General features: G+C 47.6%; 1 protein-coding gene across 1 annotated transcript in view; it reads left to right on the top strand.

Annotated features, from left to right (window-relative positions):
- COL22A1 (collagen type XXII alpha 1 chain) overlaps positions 1 to 23,770 on the top strand; it is a 247,474-nt gene that overhangs the window by 184,028 nt on the left and 39,676 nt on the right. Inside the window, exons 44-49 of the mRNA XM_027583883.2 lie at positions 1,501 to 1,548; positions 7,145 to 7,258; positions 8,023 to 8,076; positions 16,819 to 16,872; positions 18,507 to 18,560; positions 22,508 to 22,561. Of these exons, the coding sequence (XP_027439684.1) occupies positions 1,501 to 1,548; positions 7,145 to 7,258; positions 8,023 to 8,076; positions 16,819 to 16,872; positions 18,507 to 18,560; positions 22,508 to 22,561 (378 nt within the window). The remainder of the gene's footprint in view (positions 1 to 1,500; positions 1,549 to 7,144; positions 7,259 to 8,022; positions 8,077 to 16,818; positions 16,873 to 18,506; positions 18,561 to 22,507; positions 22,562 to 23,770) is intronic.

Raw genomic sequence — 23,770 nt, 5'->3', positions numbered from 1 at the left:
TGAACGTTCCCTCTCCATTCTCTCTGCCTCTGTGAGTGCTCCTGGCCATGTGCTCTAGTGGGGCCTCTCTGATTACACAGGGGCCTCACATGACAGCACAGAAACACCCCGGCTAATACAGCACCAGCCCCACGAACATGGCCCAATTTGAGCAATATGGATCCTCCATGGTTATTAACTTCCCAGGGAAAAACATAAGGCTTCAGGATAAAACCTCTTTCTGCTTTTAAATTAAAGTTTCAATAAACAATATTGCAGGGGTTGGCCTTCCTCCAGAGGGTCTCGCCCAGAACCAGGGGGTCTGGGCTTCGGCTGCAGCAGGTGCATGCAGGGTGAGCTCTGCCTGCGGGGCTGGCACTACCTCGGCACCTCCAGATCCGAGTCTGTCAGCCCCAATCTCGGGGTTCCACCTGTGTCCTGGCCCAGAGTTGAGAGAGGCCCCGTGCACAGAAGCCACAGGAAACTGCACACACCTGCCTGAGCAAGCTGACATGATGCCATGGTCGCGTGGCTTTGGTTAGCTGTAGGGTGCAGCAGAAGCCCCCGGGGGGTCAGGAAAAGGACTTTGGTAGCCAGGAAAATTGTGTTGGTTTCAGCATCCCCAAGATGCTAGAGTCAATCCATAATTCATAGGCCAAGATGCAAACTTAATCAGAAGAAAGCCGCCCCTGCACGTTCACTTGTGGCCACAGGCTTCCCATATTCTAGAGGAAGATCTAACACCTTCCTCTGGAGAATGGATTCTCTGGCACTCTTTCCCTGTGCAAAATTTAGAAGTTTGCAAAATACCCTGTCGATCTATTCCAGTTCTACCTAAGACTTCCCTCTTCCCTTCAGCGTCTGCCTGTTAATTATGGCTTTCCTTCCAGCTCTGGGTTCTTATACCCCAGTGTGAACCCAGGCTGCATACAACCTTGGGCTCCAGGCTGGTCATAATCCTAACAAAGCACACTCCAACTCAGTGGGTTTGAATGGGACTCTGGTGACCTGCAGACTTCTACATACCTTCAGAGGCTTTGTAATTACTCCTGACTTCTGAAATCTCTTTCCCAGAGTTAGACACCTTCAACCTGTATAATGGGTGAGGTTTAGAACGCAGTTTCATCTGGGAGAGCTGAACAAGTGGCTTCCAATTCATACTAGGTTGTGAATGGCTGATAGCTGCAGCTGGTACCCATCTGGGGAATCCAGGACAGTCTGTCCCTTGGCCTTCCACAGTACCGACAAGACCTGTCAGGTTGTGATGGGGGATGGGGAGAGAGACCAGCAGGAGGAGACTGGGGACCAGGAAGGCTGATGTCCGTCAGACATGGGTAGGACAGGCAGCATGTATGGTTGCTGCCTCCGAAGTGACTTCTTCCCATGCCTCCCTGGCTTGGGATGTAGACAGCGCTGTTTGAATCTGGGATACACTCTGAAGGCCTTATGCCGTCTGAGCAAGGACAGGGTGTACTGAGTGCATGTGTGTATGTCTGTATTTACTTGTTTTTACTTTGGCAGGGCCCCTTTTCACTACTGTCTCCAGGGGACGTAAATCTCTTGGTTAAGGTAAAAGCATGAAGTCGATGTGCATGCATTGGGAAATGGTGGTGGGGTGGGGGTGGGGTGGACATTTCAGTAAGTTGTGGGGTGTTGTGCTTGCACAACTGTGTGTTAGTATCATGATGACAGCAGCAGTATTTGTTAATAACTCCCTGTTTGCCTGGCGATGTGCTCAATCCTCCGTCTCGTCTGGCAGCCACTGGCCACATGTGTCGGTTTAAATTTAAGTTGACTAAAATTAAATACAGCTAAATACAATTAAAAATTCAGGTCCTTGGTCATGCTGGCCACAGTCTACGTACGTAATGGCCAGATGTGGCCAAAGCCTTTCTTAGTGGACAATGCACATACAGAGCATTTCCATCCGTCTAGAAAGTTCTCTGCAAGGCTGTGATAAATGCTTGGTGTGCATCTCTTACCTGATTTCCATGACTACTCTCTGGAGTTGGTACTATTTCTGTTGTTGCTTTGCGTGTGAGGAACGTGAGGCACTGAGGGTCAGTGGCTTTCTGGGAATGCAGTCTGGTGCTCACTGATTTCAGAGACTGACTTTAACCCCACACAAGGCTGTCTTGTGTTCTTAAAAGGGGGCCATAGGCAGAGTCAAACAGCTTGGGGGTGCATCCTGCTGGTGCAAGGGCCAGGGCACAAGGCAGGGAGGTGAAGGCCACTGCCGGGCCTTTTGGCCAGGAAGGAGACCAGATCTGGGTGCAGATTTCTGCTGGTTTTCAGAACCTGTTCACTTTGTCCATGGTTGCTAAAGGCCCTGAGAAGCTGGGCATCCCTCTGCCAAGACTGGGCAAACTGTGAGGTTGCCCAGCTCCCCACCCATGGGCCTCAGCTCTGACATGACAGAGGGCTGGGACAGGCAGTGAGCAAGACAGACGGGTAAGGTCTGTGTTTCAGAAAGAACAGTCTTGCTGCAGTGAGTAGGGAGGACCCTTTTGCTGGCTCTGTGTCAAGCCTTTGTCTTAATTTAGGGTGAAGCTTGACATTTGTGTGATCAGCTCCTTCCTCGCTTCCTGCATTCTGAACAAGCACTTGGGTGATGTCAAAGCCACAGAGTTCATGCCTGAGAGCGAGGGAGCAAAACAAAAGAGAAAAGAAAACATTTTCAGAGAAGCCCGAGATTTTTCATCTCTGTACACGACGAGATGCCTCGATGGAAAGCTATTCATTTTATTTTATTTTTTTAAACTGGTAGTAGAAAATCTTTCCTGATCTTAATTGACAAGAGAAAGCTTTTTTTCATAGTCAAGGACATGACAAGAAATCATTACCTATTGATTAAATTCCTTATTTATTGGAGGCTTTTATTAGCCTCAGTCATTTCTCATAATTCCGTTGCTCTAGAAAGACCTGGGAAGCTGTCCTTCCCCCACAAAGAATTTAACCTCAAGATGTTCCAGTCTTTCTGCCAATGATAACAGGAGTGTGGAGCCTCATGCTTTACTGCTACCGCATTGAGGCAGACAATTAGTCCCATCAGCGTTCCTTACCTGCTGTGGGATGCAGCTGTGTTCATCACAGCAACTGGGAACCCCAAAGAGGATGGGGCACCTACATTCAGGGTGACGCCCAAGCCTTGCTGGTCCCATGGAGCTGTGCTTTGCTTGGGTCCAAGTGGGTTTCCCAGGTCAGCAGAGCCTGTTAACTGCTCCAAACTTTCTAGTCACCTGCTGCCATTCTGATGTAAGGTAAAGCCTGCTGGTCAGGCCCAGGTGGCTGGTGGCAGGTCCCTCCCTTGCCGAGAAGGCATCTTTTGTTACAGAATATTTGTCTCTGCCCCAAGGAATTTTATAGCATCACATACTTCATTCTGATAGTTGGAACACCGCCTGGGTAGAAAGTTCATCTCCTGAGTCCCTGGTAAATGAACTTCCACAGTTGGATCTGTGCCCAGCAAGGTCGTCCTCAGGATGTCTCCATCAGATGGCTCCCTTGGATAAATATTATTTCATCTGATCTTCCCAGACAGCCCAGTAGGTGGGCACTGTTAGGTCTGCATTTTACAGGGAGGAGGTTGAACACAGCTGGGCAAGGCCCGTGTTCAAGGTAACAGAGTTGGATAGCGGCAGAGCCAAGATGCAAACCCAGTGTGTCCAACTGCAGACCCCTGTGCTTGACCCCCCTGTGTCACCTGACGTCATCTTGCATGGGCCAGAACCAGCTGCCAGCTCCCTGATGAAGTACGGGTGGGTGGTGAGTTCCCTGCCTGCCACCTCGAGGTTTGAGAGGTAGGCTGAACGGCCCTTTGGAGGAATACTGCAGTGAGGATTCAGGTATCCAGCGAGAGGTTGGATAAGATGACCTGGGGGTATCTCTGCTGCTGGAAAACAACACCTGGGTGCTTTCTTCGAGTAGCAAGGGCTGAGGCATCCCTCCCTTTGGTAGGCATCGGGTGGTGTGCTTACTTGGTATGCTGCACTATGCTGACTACCAGCCCAGTGAACTGGGTTTGATGAGAACATCTCAGACAAAAGAAAGGGGACAGAGACCAGAGGGAAGCAACATTTATAGATTCCAAGGAACCCTGCAACACACCAGGTGCTCTGCCTGCCTTACTTCATTTAGATTTTACAACCATCCCCTAAGGAAGGAGAAGGACCTTATGATAAGGAAATAGACTCAAAGGGATCGAGTGACTTACCTGAGCAGCTCCATTAGGTAGAGAAGTTGGCAACCAGTATTGATGATCAAGGGCATCTGATGGGCAGATGAGGCAAAGCAGAAAATTCGGGGAGGGAAATCGTATGGAAATCACAATGGCAATTGTGATTCGCCAAGCTGTCCCCATGTGCCAGGCATGGCATCAGGCATTTTTCATTCATTAGCTCATTTCTTTCTCACTGGACTTTGAGGTTCTCCATTCACAGATTAGAAGGCTGAGGCTCAGAGGGGTGAAGCCGTGATCCCAGGGGACAGGGGCTTCCGTGTGATCTGGTTACAAGCAGAACCCTGTCTAGTCTCAAGGCATTCAGGGTAGTCCAGGGTCAGGAGGAACAGGGGGCCCCAAGAGCACGGGGGCCAGAGTGAGCGTGTGTGGGCCTGCAGATTGGGGGCTGGTCTCCCTGTGTTCCCTGGACTCTGGGGCTGGGTCAGAGCTGTAATCCGGCACCCACAATGTAAGTCTGGGCACTGCTACAGCTCGTCTTCAAGGAACAGTCTTTTTATTGATTTTATTTATTTACTTATTTAAGATAGAGCCAGTGCCAGCAAGAGAGAGAGAGAGAACACAAGAGCGGGGGCTGGGGTTAGGGGCAGAGGGAGAGGGAGAGGGAGAAGCTGAGCAGGGAGCCAGGGCTCAATTCCAGGACCCTGAGATCATGACTTGAGCCGAAGGCAGACACTTCACTGACTGAGCCACCCAGGCGCCCCATTCAAGGAACATTCCTACACAGACGCTGTGATGAAGACAGACCCAGGCTGAGTTAGCCCTCCAGAAATTGGGAAGAAATAGGTGGTGAGATTTTGTATTATGCAGATATAACTGCATAATACAGTGTGGATCCCACCATAAAGAATGGTTTCCGGATCACCACTGTGTCCTCCAAAGCTAGCAAAATCTCAGTGGCCGGAACTCCTGCTGCCCCCAGGCTAGCCCCATTCCACCTATCACACACCCACTGTTGCACTGCTTCATGGATGCAGCTTGTTTTAAAGAATAAGAGAAGGACTGTTCTTCAAACAAAAACAGACCCAAACCAGTACCCTTTGGTTTATCTCTTTCACCTCACTTTGTATATCCCGACATTTGGCACTCCCCAGCCTCTCAAAATACTTACCCAGCTTCTCAAACCACCCACTAAAAGAAGACGGTGCAGGACACCGAAAGGTCAGGTGGTCAGTAGGGCATTTAGTTGGTGGCTTGGGCCAGCTAGTTCATTCATGTACTGAACCCCTGCTCTCTGGAAGGCCCTTCGCTCTGAATTGGACGTGGAAAGATGAAACAACTCTACTCTGTTTTCTGAGAGCTCACACCTTCTTTGTGCTTGGTGGGGAGGGAATGGGGTATACATGGACCACTTCAGCCGTGAGGCAAGTGCAGGTGTTCCTGGGGTTGTGGGAGCAGGGTCTGAAGCAGTCCCCAGTCTAAAGCAATAGGATGGCTTCTTGGTCCCGGAGACTTCTAAAGACTCTTCAGGGCTTGAATAGGAGTGAGGCAGGTGAAAGGAAGGCGAGTCATTCAGAGTCAACTTTCGTGATGGAAAAACTCTTCTGTCCTGAGTCAGAGACCAAGGTGATTGCTGTCACCTGCAACATCACCTCCCCTAGGAAGAAGTATAGCTGCCGAGGGTCTGTGCGGATGCCTCCAGCGGAGCATTCCCCAGGCCGTGGTCAATGCATTTGTTCTGTGCCAATTAACACCATTTAAGTGTGGAACTCTTCAAGATACGTGCTCATTGTGGTCTCAGAGCAGAAAGGCACAGAGCCTAGGGCGCCTGGGGGGCTCAGTGGGTGAAGCGGCTGCCTTCGGCTCAGGTCATGATCCCAGGGTCCTGGGATGGAGCCTGGCATCTGGCTTCTTGCTCAGTAGAGAGCCTGCTTCTCTCTCTCCCTCTGCTCTGCCGCTCCCCCTGCTTGTGCTCTCTCTCTCTCTCTCTCTCTCTCTCTCTCACTCTCTCACTATCTCTGTCTCTGTGTCAAATAAATAAAAATAAAATCTTAAAAAAAATAAAGGCACAGAGCCTAACAGTGGATGCTTCGCAAGTAGTTTTTCATTGAGGGAGTCAGTGAGTGCAGGTGGGAGTTGAGGATCCTAGCTAAGTGCACTGGGGATGATCTGGTATTATTCTAAGTGCCTCCTCTGTGTTATTGCTTCTAACCTTTATCCCAAGGAGAGGGGAGGGAGCATTGCCGAGAGGCAGTACCGCAGACTCTGGGATAAGACACAGGCCGCGGTGTGCTCAAGCCAGTGAGTTTTGTTGGGTCCACACTGCACTCCAGACCGTAAGGTCTTAGGATGACACAGGATTAGGAATTAGGAAATTAGGAAACGTGTTCCCTGGGCTGAAAGGACTTTAAAAATCACACCAGGAACAGCACTCCTGTGCCTCACTGGGCAACTCACCGACCGGCAACATTTATTAAACACCTACTTCGGACAAAGAATAATGCCAGGCGTGTGTGGTCAGACCGGGTGTGTGTGTCACAGCCAGAAAATCCAGAGGCTGTGTGCCTGTTACTTCTTTGTTCGCAACCCACTTAGGCAAACCCAGGAGACAAAGAGCTCAGCTTCCAGCTTCGTTCCATCTCCAGCTTTAGGAACAGGATGTGGACGTGTTATTTTAACAACCCTGAATGTTTGCCTTAAGTCTGTACTGTTAATGCATTTAAATGCTCACAGATAGTGGTGCACTTTTGACATCACTGTCGTGGGCACTACTTCACGCAGTCTGCCTGGGTAGAAGTAGGGAGAAAGGAGGTAATGATCCAGACGTATCAGCGCTAAAATCTGATTTCAGATGAAGAAAGAGAAAAATGCAAAGTTTGACATGAACAATCTGGATAATAACCTGATGCACTTGTTTGCTTTTCTATCACTTTCATGGGCCACCTTTCGCTTTACAAGGGACTATTATTTATTCTCTCTCTTTCTCAGGACGTATGCAATGACTGCCCTCCTGGCCCCCCGGGCCTCCCTGGTCTGCCAGGTTTTAAAGGGGACAGAGGTCTCCCAGGAAAGCCAGGGAGAGAAGGCACAGAAGGGAAAAAGGTAAGGAGAAAACGGGACAGTTTGTCTTTATCACTGTGATGAGATACATCATCTTTTTTTTTCAATAATTTTTTTACTGTTATGTTAGTCACCATACATTACATCATTAGTTTTTGATGTAGTGTTCCATGATTCATTGTTTGTGCATAACACCCAGTGCTCCACGCAGAATGTGCCCTCTATAATACCCATCACCGGGCTAACCCATCCCCCCACTCCCCTCCCCTCTAGAACCCTCAGTTTGTTTTTCAGAGTCCATCGTCTGTAATGGTTCGTCTCCCCCTCTGACTTACTCCCCTTCATTCTTCCCCTCCTGCTATCTTCTTCTTTTTTTTTCTTAACATATATTGCATTATTTGTTTCAGAAGTACAGATCTGTGATTCATCAGTCTTGTACAATTCACAGCGCTCACCACAGCACATACCCTCCCCCAATGTCTATCACCCAGCCACCCAAAGATGAGATACATCATCTTAGAGATCCCAGTGCTGCCTTTCCGTACAAATGGGAGGAGGCAGAGGTCTAGGGGTCATCTGGGGGACTGGCTACCACATTAGTCATGAGCTGTGCCCGTGAATGCACAGTCACACTCAGCAGCACCACCGGCCCACACCCTTTGCTCAGACATGCTGTGGGGGAGGAGACAGGGACAGTTCAGTGGGAAATCGGTGAATAGGTGTGCAAGGGCAATGACATGCTGATGACTCTCGGTATGAGCTCCAGACACTCATTCTTGATTGTCTTTCTTCTGTTCCTGCTACAGGGAGATGCTGGGCCCAGGGGCCTCCCAGGGCCTCCAGGAATAGCTGGACCACAGGTCAGTGAGCCCTCATTAACATCGTGTACATCCACTCTGCTCATCTCACTGGTTAATCTACATCTGAGGAAGAATGATGTCTGGTGTGGAGGAAGGATGCTTTAAAAATCATGATACCCGCATTCAAGGGCTGACCATGACCTTGACTATCTCAGTGACCTTGGGAACTCATCTACAAATGCCTCAGTGGTTGAATAATGAAGTGAGCTAGGGGATTGGAATAGGTAGCAGTCACTGGTTAAGATGTGAGTTTTGGGGTCAGAGTGGAGTCAGAGCTGTGTGGCCTTAAGGCAAAATCTTTGACCTCTCTGGGCCTCAGTCTCACCACCCACGAATGGTAGGAATAAAAGTAAGATTCAGAGATTTGTTAGAGTTGAACAATATAATACATAAAAGGAGCTAGTTGTTCAATAAACAACGTTATTAGGAAAGTGCTAAGCCAGCATGGGTGAGCATTAATGCTGCTCATAGGAGTGATGAGGCACCCACCTACCATGGGCAGGACAGCTCTGTGCTTTCAGAGGGCCAGGGAGACAGGTCTGGGAAGAAGGAACTGTGATCTCAGCCTTAGAACGGGAGGGGAGGCTCTGGCTGCCGAAACAGGTGTCTGGGCTGTGGTGGTTGGGTTCCTGGTGGTGACAGTAGGTAGCTCTAAGCAGAAGAGACTGTGTGAGTGCTGACCCTCCCCATCCCCCACCCTCCCACCCCTCCCCCCAACACCCCCGGGGGCGGCGGGGGGGCTGTCCCTGATAGCCTTGGGGCCTCTGTGCCTCTGCAAGCTATGCAGGCTGCCCTCCCCCAACATTCAGGGGCAGGTGTGTCACTGTGTCTCCCCCTGTGGCCTGGCTGGGACACAGCAGTGTGGCTTGCCTGGGGACACAAGATGCATCAGAAAATTGTCAGTAGGAGAGAGAGCTCAGGAGCCACACCTCTGGGGTTGGCATTCCCAAGGTCTAGTGTCTTACTTCTGCCCTTCCTTTTCTTCCAACAAACTAAGGGATGTCAAAGCAGTGACCTTCCTTCCAGGCCTGTGGCCTTAAAATCTGCTCAGGAGATGCCCTTACCAGGCCTGGCACATTGCAGGCCCTCTGCCAACCTTAGCTCTACCGCTCTTTCAGCCCGTGGGGTCCCAGCCAGCGGCAGGGCCGGGACTGGGGGGAGGACCTGGACACAAGATGTAAGGGGAGCCCAAGACCTCAGTAACCAAGATAAATAGGACTTCAATGCAATATTTTAAGAACTTTAAAATTAGTGCAGTTGACCCACAAGGAACAAAATGTCACAATTTTAAATAAAGATGGGACCTAACCCTCCCCTTGAACTGCTCACCTTCCTCACTCCCCCTAATCCCAGCCCCATCAGAGCCCCATTTATTTACATTTTTATATTTTGTTCATCTTGGATTATTTGGCATTAATTTTTACTTTTTAAATACGACACTGGACTATTATTTATTTTGGATACTGATGTGTCCAGAATCCTTTACATGTTTACACATAGGTAAGTGCTCACTTGCCTTACCCTACGGTCAGCCCTGTAAAATGGGGTTGGAGCTCTTACTAGTATATTAAGATGCAAACAGAAATACTGTGGTGTAATAGAGCACTCACTGGAGCTGTTGGGTATCAGGATGGAAAACATCCCGACTTCCCAGGACTGCCTGGCAGACATCGAGGGTTTGTGGCCCATAGACTCCGTGAAGTCTTACAGGGTTTTGACATACCCAGGGCTCCTGCTTCAGGAACTATAGATGTCAGGTCTCAGTGTAGCTGGAACAAGAGGTTTTCCCCGCCCATCAGGTCAGTGTTAGGTTAAGAGATGCCCATAAAGTGTAGCATCACCTGCGCTATTACCCTGCTTTACCTGCCCTTTCTGGGGTTATCAGCTGGGGCTAAGCTCCTTGCCCGGAGGAATCTGCAGGCAGCCAGTTTCAGCTGATCCTTTTTAAGTAACCTTTGCTGTCAACTCTGGGCTGCTGGATTTGCCTTTGCTGAGGAATGGCTTTTATTCAGAGAAACAAAAGCCAATCAATTAAACAGATAAGGAGTTCCCTCCACTAAGTAGGGGTTGTTTTCTTTATCAGCCCAATCCCACTTAAAGTGCTGGTGTCTTGGAACAATGGCTCTGCCTTTGTTCCTTTATAATTCACTTCCAGCGAGGGTTTGTTCTTTGCATATTCAGAGAGAGCCAAAGAAAGCTTCCATCCAGAAAAAGCACAAAAACTAGTGCCTCGGGTGAAAGACAGGGTTCTAGCTGTCTCCACTTGGGGAGTCCATGGTGACCTTGAGAAGTTGGCAGGACTTGGGGTCCACCCTACATAATGAGCCCTCAGGCAGTTACAGTGGGCAGTATACCCAGTGTTCTAAGGGCCAAGGGCCAGGTTACCTGTTTTACAGCATGGTCTCTTGCAATAGTCAGCATGATCCTAGGAGGTAGGGATATTATCCCACTCTACAGACAAGGAAGTGAAGGCTTAGCAAGGTTAAAAGCCAGTACTCCCAAACTACTAGGTGATACAGCAGAGGGGAGTCCCTGCTGGCCCAGCTGTAGGACCACCCAGCCCCTTAGCATGCTGTCAAAACTTAGTTGTGGGACCAGCATCAGCACCAAGGACAGCTCCCAGCGGGCTTCCTGGGTCCACCACCTATTGTTGGGGAAATGAGTCAGGGAGGAGTTAAATGTCTCCTTTGAGGACTCACAGGCTTGCCTTCAAATCCAAGTCCCTCTCTATGCTCGTCATTCATCCCACACCACTCTCCAGAAAACAGACGGGAGGACTGTTTTCATTTTCTCTTTGTTGAACCTCGCTTATCAAACGAGATCTCAGCTAGACTTGCGGACGTGAAGATGAATTTGTACACTGAAAATGCTACCAGTGGCCGAGCACTTATGATTATTGTTCTTGTGCTTTCATAGCCAGAGGCCCCAGGTGTTCACTGGTCCAGTGCCTCTCCAAGGGCGTTCATTTGCTTGTTTGTTTGCAATTGTGATCCTGCATCTGGGAGATCAGCTTCCCCAAAATTTATCTTGCAGATTTGCAGCTGCTCTGACTGGTGGCTGGGTCTGGGGAGGTTAATGCCACGATCGATTACAGCTTCATTGTAAAGCTTTCAAACTGTGTGAAACACCGACTTTCGGGGATGGGGTCTGGACATAGTGGCTGCTGTTACGATTACGATCCATGCTGAGGAGGAAGAAGGAACAAGATGATAATCAGAGTGAAGACCCTGGGAATGTGCTTTTCTGCAGAGTCCAATGTAAAACCCCCTCCCAGTAGGAAATGCTGATTATTCTCTCCTCCATGAAAAGCATTTAGGTTTCTTCTCATTCATGTGCCCACCAGCCAGGTAATGGGAACTGCAGGGACTGGAGACACTAGATGAGCAGAAGCCCCCACTTGGACCTTCTGGATAATTCTGGGGGCCAGAGATAAGACCTCCTCTGCTACTATTCGAATTACCAGAAGAGGCTCTCAAATCCGTTCCTGCCCAGAAGGTACCCCATGCCATTTGGTTTATGCTGTCTTCAGGAGCATAGGTCTCTTTCACCCAGAGCTGCCTCAATCCTGGAAGATTCTCACCAAGCATCCCTTTCAAAGTTCCCTTCTGGGTCAGGAGGTGTAGAGGGAGGTCAGATATGGACCATGCCTCCTAGGGCCCAATGTTGTGTTGGAGAAGAAAGATCTACAAGCTGGTGGTTTGTACAAAAGTCAGACTGGGGCTGGGGGCAATCAAGATGGGCGGACACAGGCTGGGCTCTGGAGGTCAGTGAGTGGTTCCCCGTCTGGCTCTGCTGCTTGGTAGCTGAGTGCATTTCACTTACTACTTATAGGACTTGGGCAGTTTATTTGCCTTCTCTGAACCTCGGGTCCCTCATCTGTAAAAGAAGAGCCATATGGTCTATCTCACAAAGAGGATGTGAGGACTGAACAAGGAAACATTTACAGAGCACCAGGCGTGGAACCAGCTGGGTACATCTAACCGCAAGTGGTCCTCATAATTGTTTCTCTAAATTAATAGCAGTTGTAGCAAATGATCAGGAGAAGAGTAAATGGCTTTAAGGAAAATAATGCCATGGGGCAAGGGGTCACCTGTGAAGGCCACCTGGAAGAGGTAGGATTTTAGTTGCATTGGAAGGTGAGGCAAGGATTTGTCAGACGTCCTTGGCAAATGGCTTTCTAGGCGGTGAAACAGCACACAAAAATTCAGGGACAGGACTTACTCTGCTAGTAGCAGAGAATCGTTAATTTGAGGTTTAGGCCCTGCCCTCCACAGTTTGTAAACCCCTTGAGAAAATTGCCTTTTTGGTGGAGTCACAGAAACCAACATCCTTCGAGCAGCTCCTGGTATGAACACAGCCTCTAAGTAATTGTTACATTGTGCGCTTAGCACATGAGGGTATTGAGGAGATATAATTAAAAACTAAAGAAAATCTTCTCCCAACCCGGGGAAACCTCTCCAGGAAGGTGGAAGAGAAGGAAACAGCCATATTACTGAGTTAGCATTAAGCCAGATTGTGATACCCATCACAGGCCATCCACTGAGAGGTTGCAGACAGAAATCTCGCTCTCTTCTGTAGCCTGGCAGCCACACCTGCTGCATACAAGTCCTCAAGATAAACAGTAACTGGTCCTCAAGTCAGAGGACGTGATAGCACCATTCTCCAGACGTGTCCATCCTAAGTTGACCTGGGAATTAGGGGATCATCTATGTTAGTTCATTAGCTTTATAGAAAGGAAAAATGAGCTCTCATCTTTACGACAGGAAGTAGTTCTGGAGCTTGGAGCAAGGAACCTGCTTTTCCCTTAGGCTCCCTTTCCCCATGGAGACTGGGGGGTTGGGGGAGCTCTCTTCCTTGATGATTGATTATATTTCAAAGGGACGGATGCCAGGTCCTAGAGAAAGAATTTTCTGAGTCCTGGATCTGGCAGGACTTACTTAGCTTTTAAGAGGATTTACATATATTTCAAAGAGACAGAGAACAGACAGTGACAAGTTTTCTGAAGTAAATGCTCTAAGAAAAAAGGTTTGGGAAGAGAATCTCTTCCCTTCTTTTTATGGGGGAGATTTAAGCCCTGACAATGGCTCTGAATAAACATCATCTAAGAGAACTGAGCTAGTAAAGTAATGAACTAGTAATCTCTCTAGAATATAAACTCCAGGTAGTCAGGGATGTTGTTGTTTCCTTGATTGCCGTATCTCCGGTGATTTTAGAAAGTTTCCTGGAGCACTCACAGTCAGACTTCTAGGTTGTAAATGCTATGCTCTTGGGCGCCTGGGTGGCTCAGTTGGTTAAGCGACTGCCTTCGGCTCGGGTCATGATCCCAGGGTCCTGGGATCGAGTCCCATATCAGGCTCCCTGCTCAGCAGGGAGTCTGCTTCTCCCTCTGACCCTCTTCCCTCTCATGCTCTCTATCTCTCATTCTCTCTCTCTCAAATAAATAAATAAAATCTTTAAAAAAAATAAATAAATAAATGCTATGCTCTTGACATTATAAAACCAGTGGGACAAGGCATCATGCCCATGGAAATAGCCAGAAAAGTAACTTGGGCAGGAAGAGGCAGTTTGAATACAGATAGATCTGGATTAGGCTCCAAATCTTGCTTTTTGTTAGCTGTGTGACCTTGGTGAATGACTTAACCTCTCTGGTCTTCAGATTTTTTTATCTATACACTCCGGTCAGACCCCCACCTCATAGAGTAGTCTTACTGGCTAAATTAAATAACTGGGCATGTGAAAAAAAAATTTTTTTTTGCATCAGCTCAGGATATAAACAAAGAAATACACGGAATGGGATCTCATGTGGAAAGGCCTGGCAGTGTGCCCAGAGGAGTAGAGGCTTGGTAAATGTCAGTCCTCTCTTCTGGAAGGAAGTGAGTCAGGGTTGGGGGTGGCTGTGTTTGCTTTGATCCTTAGCTGCAGCAGAGAAGGAGACAGGGCAACTGTGGAGATCCTTGAGCTCCTGACATTTTCACTGCTGGGAGTTGAAGGTTGAAACCACCCTAAGCCCAGACTGAGGACTGGGATTTGAAAAGAAACCATTTACTTTTAAGGCAATTGTCCTAAATGTCAGAGAAGCAGTGTGCTATTCTATGTCACTTCTTTTCATTGAGATTATAATACGGCCTGCACACAGTTTGCTGGCTTTATAGACTGAAAAGTAGTAGAACTAATTACATGTAAAAATGTTGGAACCAATGCTTTTCCCCTTGTGAACCTTTTTTTCTCCTCTGCACACTGGCCTTTGGCCCCCAGCATGGCTCAGGGAGGCAGCCGGGGAATGTTATAGGTCCTCAGTGAGCTGCTGACATGGCATGGCCGTGTGGACGGGAAGAGGGCTGGACCCCGTGTTTCAGGGGGTGAATTGTGGGGCTCTGCACCTGGGTGGACTCTCCTAGATTGACTGCCCCCCTGTGTCCTACATTTACTGGATGAATAAACCCAGGGCACAGAGGGGATGTGATCTGCTCCAGGATGCAGAAACAAGAGGTGACAGGCCTGGAGCCAGAGCCAAGATTGACTTATTGCAAAAGACTCATTTTACTGCATAATGTATACTTTTAAAGGAACTGACATGTTTTTGGTTAATAACGTTTTACTGAAATACATTTGTTGCCACAGTAAATGCAGAGCCAAAATAGGTGACAGTTAAGAGAGGTTGGAACCTTTGAATGTTACTTTCAAGGTTAGTCTGTGAAAAATATTTTTGATAGGTTTCATATTGTGAGTGTCTTAACCACGATAATGACAGCAATGATGATGGTGATGGTGGTGATCATGTTGATAGAGGTGATGGTGATGATGATGATGGTAGTGATGATGGTGATGGTGATGGTGAGGATGGTGATGGTGATAATGATGGTGAGGATGATGATGGTGATGATAGTGAGGATGATGATGATGATGATGGTGAGGATGCTGATAGTGAGGATGATGATGGTGATGATGATGGTGAGGGTGATGACGGTGAGGATGTTGGTGAGGATGATGGTGATGATGGTGAGGATGCTGATGGTGAGGATGATGATGGTGATGCTGGTGATGGTGATGATGATGGTGAGGATGATGGTGGTGATGATGATGATGGTGATGATGATGGTGAGGATGATGGTGAGGATGATGATGGTGATGGTGAGGATGGTGATGGTGAGGATGGTGATGGTGAGGATGTTGATGGTGATGGTGATGATGATGATGGCGATGATGGTGATGGTGATAATGGTGGTGGTGGTGATGGTGCTGGTGATGATGATGATGGTGATGGTGATGATGGTGAGGTTGATGATGGTGAGGATGATGATGATGATGGTGAGGATGCTGATAGTGAGGATGATGATGGTGATGCTGGTGATGGTGATGATGATGGTGAGGATGATGGTGGTGATGATGATGATGGTGATGATGATGATGGTGAGGATGATGATGGTGATGGTGAGGATGGTGATGGTGAGGATGTTGATGGTGATGGTGATGATGATGATGGCGATGATGGTGATGGTGATAATGGTGGTGGTGGTGATGGTGCTGGTGATGGTGATGATGGTGATGGTGATGATGGTGAGGTTGATGATGGTGAGGATGATGATGGTGATTACAATGATGAGAAGGATGATAGCTAACAATGAACTCATTACTCACTTATGCACTTTGTAGATTTTAGGACGTTCAATGCTCACAACAATCCCATGACAAAGGTTCTGTTTTTATTATTCTCATTTTAAAAGATGGAGACAGGGTATTAAAGAGGGCACGTACTGCATGGAGCACTGGGTGTTATATGAAAACAATGAATCGTGGATCACTACATCAAAAACTAATGATGTATTGTATGGTGACTAACATAACATAATAAAATAAAATTAAAAAAATAAAGAGACAGAGTTGAAGCAGGTTGCCCAGTGACAGGGTTAGTAATGACAAAGCCAGGGTTCAAATACAAAATAATTTACAAAAATAATCATAACTAATGTTTATTGAGCTCTTGCTATGTTCTGTTCTCTGTGCTGTGTCGATTTTACTCTCCCAACACTTCATGAGATAGGCAATCATAATTTTCTCTATTTTATAGATAAACAAGAAATCCTATAACTCACAGTTTAAGTGACCCACTCAAGGTCACACAGCTAGTAAGGGAGGGAGCAAGGAGCATACATATGTATGGATGGAGTCTTCTTCCTCAGCCTGTTGGGCAGTGCTGTCCCGTCCACTGTCTCAGCTTCTCCCTCTTCCCACCTCACACCAGACACTATGCTGACTCGGCTCCTTTCCCTCCCACACCCAAACATCCCAGTTTCCTCCTGATTGCCCCTCCTCTCTTCGTCCTGGGCCTTCCAGCCCATCCTGTACTACAGTCAAGGAGCCCTTCTGAAACCAAGAGCAGTCATACATCCTTCTCATGGTTCCTAGTGTCTGCAGCTCAATCCAGGTTTAAGGGGTAAACATCCAGGGCTCTCAGTGAAGTAGGTACTGCCTGCCTCCCCAGTTCCATTTTCCACTGACCCCCATCAGCACCCCACAACCCAGTTAAGCCATTCCATCAGCAGTTCCTCAACCAGACTCCCCTGCTTCTCTCTGTGGACACCATGCCTGGCCTGCAGCTCAGACTTGGTAAGAGTTGGATGAAGAAAGAGTAAATGGATGAATAAATGAATACATAGGTGGATGAATGCATGCAAACCTTTTTGCTTTTGCAATGTAGTTCTAGCAAAATTTCCAGTAAGCTTCTTTCTTTTTTCTCCCAAGGGAAGTAAAGGGGAATGTGGTGCAGATGGTGAAATTGGACACAAAGGTGACCAGGTAAGAACTTACTTTATAATGAACCTAAAGAGACATCACTATTTCTCCTAGATGAATTTCATTCTGCCATTTCTGACATCACCACTTGGATCTTCTTTGCTTGGAGTAGGATTTTTTTTTTTTTAACCACATTTTCCTGGTTTCCATCTTGATTCCTGTGGTTCATTGTCACATTCTCCTTCCCCAATTATCTGAGCAGACTGCCTTTTCTAATTTCCTTTTGTCTTGTTTTTCTGGACTCTCTTACACTTAGAGCTCTAGTTCACTAGAATGGTTGTCATCCATTATACAATGCCCCCTTCTTTCCTCCCTCCTATCACTCCTTAAGTACCTATCGTGGAACTCACGGTGCTAGTTGAAATGTTACACAGATGCCCCTTCTGTGCTCAGTGCCCAGCCAGCCCTGTTGGACCACTTCTCCAAATGCATCGTAAGATAGCGCCCATGCAACATACTCCTCTTTCTGTGGGTTTGGACATGGCATCCCCATCATCGTTTATCTAGCGTTACCAGCTGATTCTGCAGTCCAGCTCCCCAGCCTCCAACAGCCTTTCTGCCATTTAAACTGGCTCCTGCTTGGCAGCTGTCTCTCTTCCCTTTCCCTTTCCTCCCTCCCACCTGCCCTCTGCCCATCACTCCTCTGTGCATCTCCGCATTGGTCCACCTTGTAACCAGCTGCATGCCAGGCATGGCACCAGGCTCTGAGATGCAGAGGGAGTAATGGGCAAATACCTGACCTCAAGGGGCTTTCTGCTCCATGAGGGTGAAGCAGGTGAGCAAGCACTCCAGAAGCTGTGATTTCAGAGCTATGCTCAAGGTTGGAACGACATGCTCAGCTAAAATTCCCTCTGTATTTGGAAAAACAAAATGTGTTTGGATTATTCTTGCAACAGTGAATTTTCAGAACTAGTATGCTCTATCCTGACTATTACAGCTTGTGTTTCCCAGTAGCAAGAGATAGAGGTGGAGGGCAGGGAGATCTTCCACGGTGGTGTGTCTGTTTTTATAAAACATTGTCCTACAAAGACTAAACATTAAATGCAATCCCCTCGGGCTGTTTAGCTCCTCCTGTAATACACATTGACTCTGCTCTGCATGGAGACGTGACTCTCTTTCTTAAACTAACTGCAACACTGTTATAGTAGGGATGCCATGATTCAGTATCCCCAACAGTTTCTATTGTGAGCATATGTTGTGTGTGCATATGCATTTATTTGATTTCAGATTTTTATTATGGGATGTTTCAAGCATACACAAAAATTAGAAAGCATAATAAAAAGACCCCCCCCCATACCTATCACCTAGCCACAGGATCTTGCAGCCATTATGGCCACTTCCATTTTTATCTGTGTCCTCAACCCCTTCCCCACACCATCTTCCTTCACTTTATGTTGAAGCAAATCCACTTTCAGGAGAGATTCGTTTTTGTAAATACCGTTAGATACTTTCTCAACCTATGGAAACACCAGCAATATATACAAAAAAAGAAAGTGTTTTTGTTGCCAGTGCCTTTATCCAAAATTGTTACTGGAGTTAGAAGTCAGATTCTGGATTGTTGTCTGAAATTTGGTAGTCACCAAAGTGAAAAGCTTCTTATGAATCATTTTGAAGAATCACCTCTTGTGTTTTCCTAGGGTCATCCTGGAGTTCCCGGTTTCATGGGGCCCCCAGGGAACCCTGGGCCACGGGTAAGTGATGATTTTGAATGCCCTCCTCTTTTGGCTTTGACATTTGCACACATTTCCATACTCATCGGACCTGCTTCTTACTTTAAGGACCAGGCTGACACCTGAAAGGTGTCCAAGGCTGAACAGAAGGTGCAGGTCCCAGAGGTACAAGGGGTCAAGGATGGGTACTTGACTCCAAGGGACCCAGTGGGGTCAAGGACGGAGTGACTTGACTAGGTGGAGCTGCTGGGCAGTGCAGTTAGAATGCTGTTGGGACCAGGGTGGCGTTGGCAGGGATGGGCAGGCTTGATGTATTATTAATTTCCATCTATCTGGGGTGGTGGGAAACCTGAGATAATTGCAAGATTAGGATCTTCTGTGAGAAATGGAGAAGCAACTTCCCCTCTTCCATAGGATCCTGTCCCATGGCAAGAGGCTCTGGGAATCACAGAGTGTCTCCATTAGCACGGACTTTCCTGGATTTACTACAATTAATGACAATAATAAATCACTAAAAAATGTTATCATTGTTACCATCTTCAACTATTCATTCATTATCGTTCGAAGGCACTTGTCATCAATATAACTATAGATACCGTGACGATCATCCCATTGGGCCCCCTGAGCAAATACTCCTCCTTGCTCTGGTACTAGCTGTATCTCTGACACTGACTGATGCACTTGTTAGCGAATTCGTCTCCCTTTGGTCTGAACTGCCCACAGATTAGTCTTGTGGCTCCTGTGCTCAGAGTCCACTGTAGTTGATGCTCACGTATCCAGCCAGGTTAACCACGGTAACGGGCAGTGCGAATGAGCATCCTCACCAAGCCCAGGACCAGTCCCCTGCGACTTCCCATGTGTTCTCCAGGAGACCTGGCCACCCCCAGACCTTGCAGAATGAGAGATTACTGGTAATGGCTAAAGGACAACTGAAGGGAACCCACTTCAAATAGGGACTAACCTAACATAATCAATAAAGCAGCAGAGGCTGGGTTAGGATCATGAAGTTAAAAATGCATGCCATTAATCTTGCCTTGTCTTCTTTTTAACAACCCTAAATGACTTCTAATTGTAAGTATGTTAATTCTTAGAATAAACTAGGTCGTTTTAAGTGTATTTTTTTCAATAAAATCATACAGGAGCATGAAACTGTGTCTTTTACTTCAAAACTGACTTTTACAGCAAACTCATAAAAAGTACATTAACTACAAAAGTATGAAAGCTTTCCCAGTTTACTGGAGAGCTCACCTCAAATCTTGGATCCTCAGCTCACTTCCCACCTCCCTCCCCCCCCCACCCCCCAGCGCCTGTGCTGTTAGCATCCTTTTCAGTTTCTCAAGAATTCATGCCTCACTGTTGCGTCTCTGCCATGAGCGAGATTTTGAACTGCCTTGCCAGGGGATGGGTCAGTCTGTTGCCATTTAGGTTCATGAAATTCTGCGTTTTCTTTAAAGAAATAATTTCACATGGGAAACTCCTTTGTATCGTATTTGCTTGTGTTCCTGAATTTTGTGGCATCTGGCACTCAGGCACAAGAGAAACTGATCAAGATGGCAATGTTACAGATAATGGGGAGAGATATTAGTGTGAACTGAGGAGGGACATTGAGAAGGAAATAATTTCATATTACAGTTTTCATATCACAATGACTTTAGCTTCTCCATGCAGCCTAATAGCTGAGGGGCTCCCAAAGTGAATGTGGAGTAAAAGCCCCATCCGCAACCCACCCTGGTCGTTCCAAAGCCTGTAACACATCTCCAGTGCAAATGAAACCATGTTCTCCTCTCCTTGGAAATTGCTCTTTGGACTCTATGACAGCTGTAGGAAATGGCTCCTGGCTTATGGTTCTCATGCTAGATGATGAATCTGGGATTCAGAAATAGTCGTAATCATAGGGCAGCTTCTCCATCTCTATCTGATCAATGTGTTCAGTTCATTCAGTTGATGTTTACTGAGCTTCTGCTTTGTGCCATGCCCTGTACTGTTCTTTGTCTTTGGGAGCGGATGCCGGTCACCCATCCATTTGGGTTCAGTGGCCAGTCATGCAGAAGCAACTCGAGAGCAGGAAACCCTCCTGGTCATTTATGCATTGTTTCTTCGCGTGCTTCCATGTCCGACGCTGTAACCAGGGATATAGATACCAAGCAGATAAGGCTTCTTTATTATGTTTACTTCAAAGTTGATTTCCTGGTGCTCAGTTGGCCTCCTTCTTTCGGAGAAAGCCCTTACCCTGTTCCCAACCTGCTGTACAGAATTTAACTCCAACATAGCTAGGTTCCAGGGTATAGGGTGCTGGGGGGTTTTGGCAAAATTACATAGAGGAATCCAGTAGAAATGCCATTGTTCTGCTAGGTTTGAACTGGATGTGGAGGTTCCCAGCAGCGGCCCAGCCAGGGAAGCATGAATCTTGGGCTATGGTTGCAAGTATTATCAACAGCCCTTTATTTCATGAACATTTATTGGCTCCTCACCTAGTGAAAGAGGTGGAGGCAAATCTGACTGCATCTTATCCCTGGGGATTTATCTTACATGGCAAACAAGACCTATCTTCCATAGCTGTATCAAATTTCCTTGAGGTCCATGATGTAGCCATATCTGTAACCCTAACAATTGGCCAGCACTTGGTATGACATAGGCACTTGATAAGTGTATGTAAAAAACCTAAAGCCTGCTGGAAAGGTACTGCAAGACCTTGCTTATTTGTCCTCCTATACTTAGTTCGTATCTGCAGTGTTCCCAGTCATGGACTGGCCAGTAGACACACTGCTGTTATCAGTGCTTGTGATAACGAAGAACACTTCAGGGAGAGCCCTTAGTGAGTGCCAGTGCTGGCTAACTCTTTCTAGGTAGGAACTTACTCAGTTCTCTCAACAACTCAAGTGAAATAGGTCCTCTCTTTCTCTCCAGTGCACAAAGGAACTGAGAGATACAGAGGGGTAAAATAACGGGGAGAACCAGGACACGGGCCCAGGAACTCTGGCTCTGGGAGGGTGAACCCCAACCAACAGCCTTCTGTTCTATGCTAAGCACGCTGTAGGCAGTGCCTCCTTACCCTCCTTACAGCCTGGGCAATCATATCGCTTCCAGCCTTTTACCAACAAGGACACTGAAGTTAAACATCTTCTACCACTTGACCAAAGCTAGAAAGACGCAGTGTATTCATTAGTCTAAAGAATCTCTGCCCCATCTGCCAGCCAGCCCAGCTTTTCATTTATTCATTTATTCAAGAAATAGTGAGCACCCACTATCTCCAAGGCACTGTTTTAGCTCCCAATAAAGCAAACAGTCAACAAACACTAGGGTGTCAGAAGGTGACAAGGCTAGGAGGAGCATAAAGGCGTTAGAAGGGGCAGGGACTTGGGTTTTAGATTTGGGAGGCAGGTAATTTTTCACTGAGCTGGGATGTGGATGAGGGCAGCCTGTGAGCTCTGAGCCCCGGGAGATTGGATTATGGGGCAGGGGGTGCAGGATGGGAGAGAGCCTGCAGCAGAGGGAGATCTGGGCTCACTCTGCTGCACCTACTCACCTGTGTAGAGCTCCTTGTTCCTGGATCTGTCGATGCATTTCTCATCCCTGGGTTGACACAACCAAGTGCCTTCCTTGATGACCTGGAAGATAAATCCAGTTCTTCATTTTTGCCTCTGTCCCGAAATGTTCCCTGATATTAGCTAAAACGTCCACTCTGAAGTGAGACCATTTACTGTTGTCTTAGGGATGACTGTGGATGCTCTGGTCCTTCATGCAATGCTTTGTGCAATGTGGCTTCTGTGCTCCCAACATCTTTGTCTTCCCAGAGTCCCGCCCCACCTGCTGGGGAAGGCAGAAGCACGTCCAGAGTACTTACAGTTCCAGCCGCGAGGGAGGGGCTCAGGATGCACCTTTGGGCACCATGTGCTTCGTGCCCAAAAAGGCGCTAATGATCATGGCGCAATGTACAACAAACTAACTTCCTGCTCTATCATCCATAGGGAGCAGATGGAATTGCTGGAGCTGCTGGCCCTCCAGGAATCCAAGGGCCACCGGTAAGTTCCTTGGTGGACTGGATCTGCCTTGAGTCTGTGTTTGGGTGTCCGCAGAACCCAGGTGTTCACCGTCCCTGCCCTGGTCCTCCCTACCTCCTTGGCTCACTCATCCTGAGTATTCACAAACGGTCTTGCAAGGAAACTGCAGGAGCGGGGTGCTTTCTGCTGGAGCCCCGGGTTTTGCCTCAAAAATAAAGGTTTGGTTGAATGATGTGGCAATCCGTGATTCCAGAATTCGGTTTACAACCAGCTCACACAGGCCCTGTGTCGGGTTCTCTCCTCACAGGCCCAGGGGAGTAGAGAAGCTGGAGCTGACCCATGCTGAGGCTAATGTGTGCGTCAGGAGGCATGTTGGGCAGGAGTAGCCCCTGTTACCCAAGCGTTCCAAAGAGGGGAGGGAAGTAAGACAGGGGAGTCACACCACAAGCTGGCTAGCTGACAAGCAGGTCAGCCCTGCCCCGGGATGTCTGGACTCTAGTGCCAAGAGCACTTGAGGGATCAGTTAAGACAGCTTCCCCTTCCTGGGATGAGGAGGACAAAGCCCAGTAGGACTGGGTCACTAGTCCAAAGCCACACGGGAAATCAGTATCCAAGTTGGGAGTGAAGTCAATTGGGAAACCCCCGACTCCATGTGCTTCCTGCCACTCCTCACTGACCAGCTGTTTGGGGTGGTTGGGGTGGGGCTGCAGGGGTGTTGGAGTTGAAAACTACCAGCCACATGGACTGTCTTACCTTCCTCATCTGGCCAGTCCTATCCAAGCAGCCCACCTGCTTTTTACCGATTCTCAGACAGCAAAAGATCTCCCCAATAAAAACAAATGGACTGTGTGTTCAAGGAGAATCAGTTGCGGGGCCCAGATAGGAATCATCAGGTACTTCGGAATTAAACTCTATCGAATGAGACATTGATTCTGTCGTGGGGGACCCTGAGGCAAGCGATGGCTGTGCTTGGAGCTGTCTGGGGTCCTGTTATTCCACTGTATACGTCAAACCAGAATATACTCCAGATTTTCTTAACGTAACTAATGAGTGTTGGTAGTTAAAAAAAGAAATAAGGAACGCTAAGTGGGACGTAGTAAAAAAAAAAAAAAAGACACATAAAAACTGAAAACATTACCATTATATTTTGAATTGAAACATACAAACCATTTGCCAATCTTTTTGACATAAAATGAAGGCCTTACTTGATTTGGGGTCCTCAGCATGGAG

This window comes from Zalophus californianus, chromosome 4 (assembly GCF_009762305.2).
Source record: "Zalophus californianus isolate mZalCal1 chromosome 4, mZalCal1.pri.v2, whole genome shotgun sequence".
In the NCBI taxonomy this organism is placed as follows: domain Eukaryota; kingdom Metazoa; phylum Chordata; class Mammalia; order Carnivora; family Otariidae; genus Zalophus; species Zalophus californianus.
This window is presented reverse-complemented; position numbering and strand designations above follow the sequence as displayed.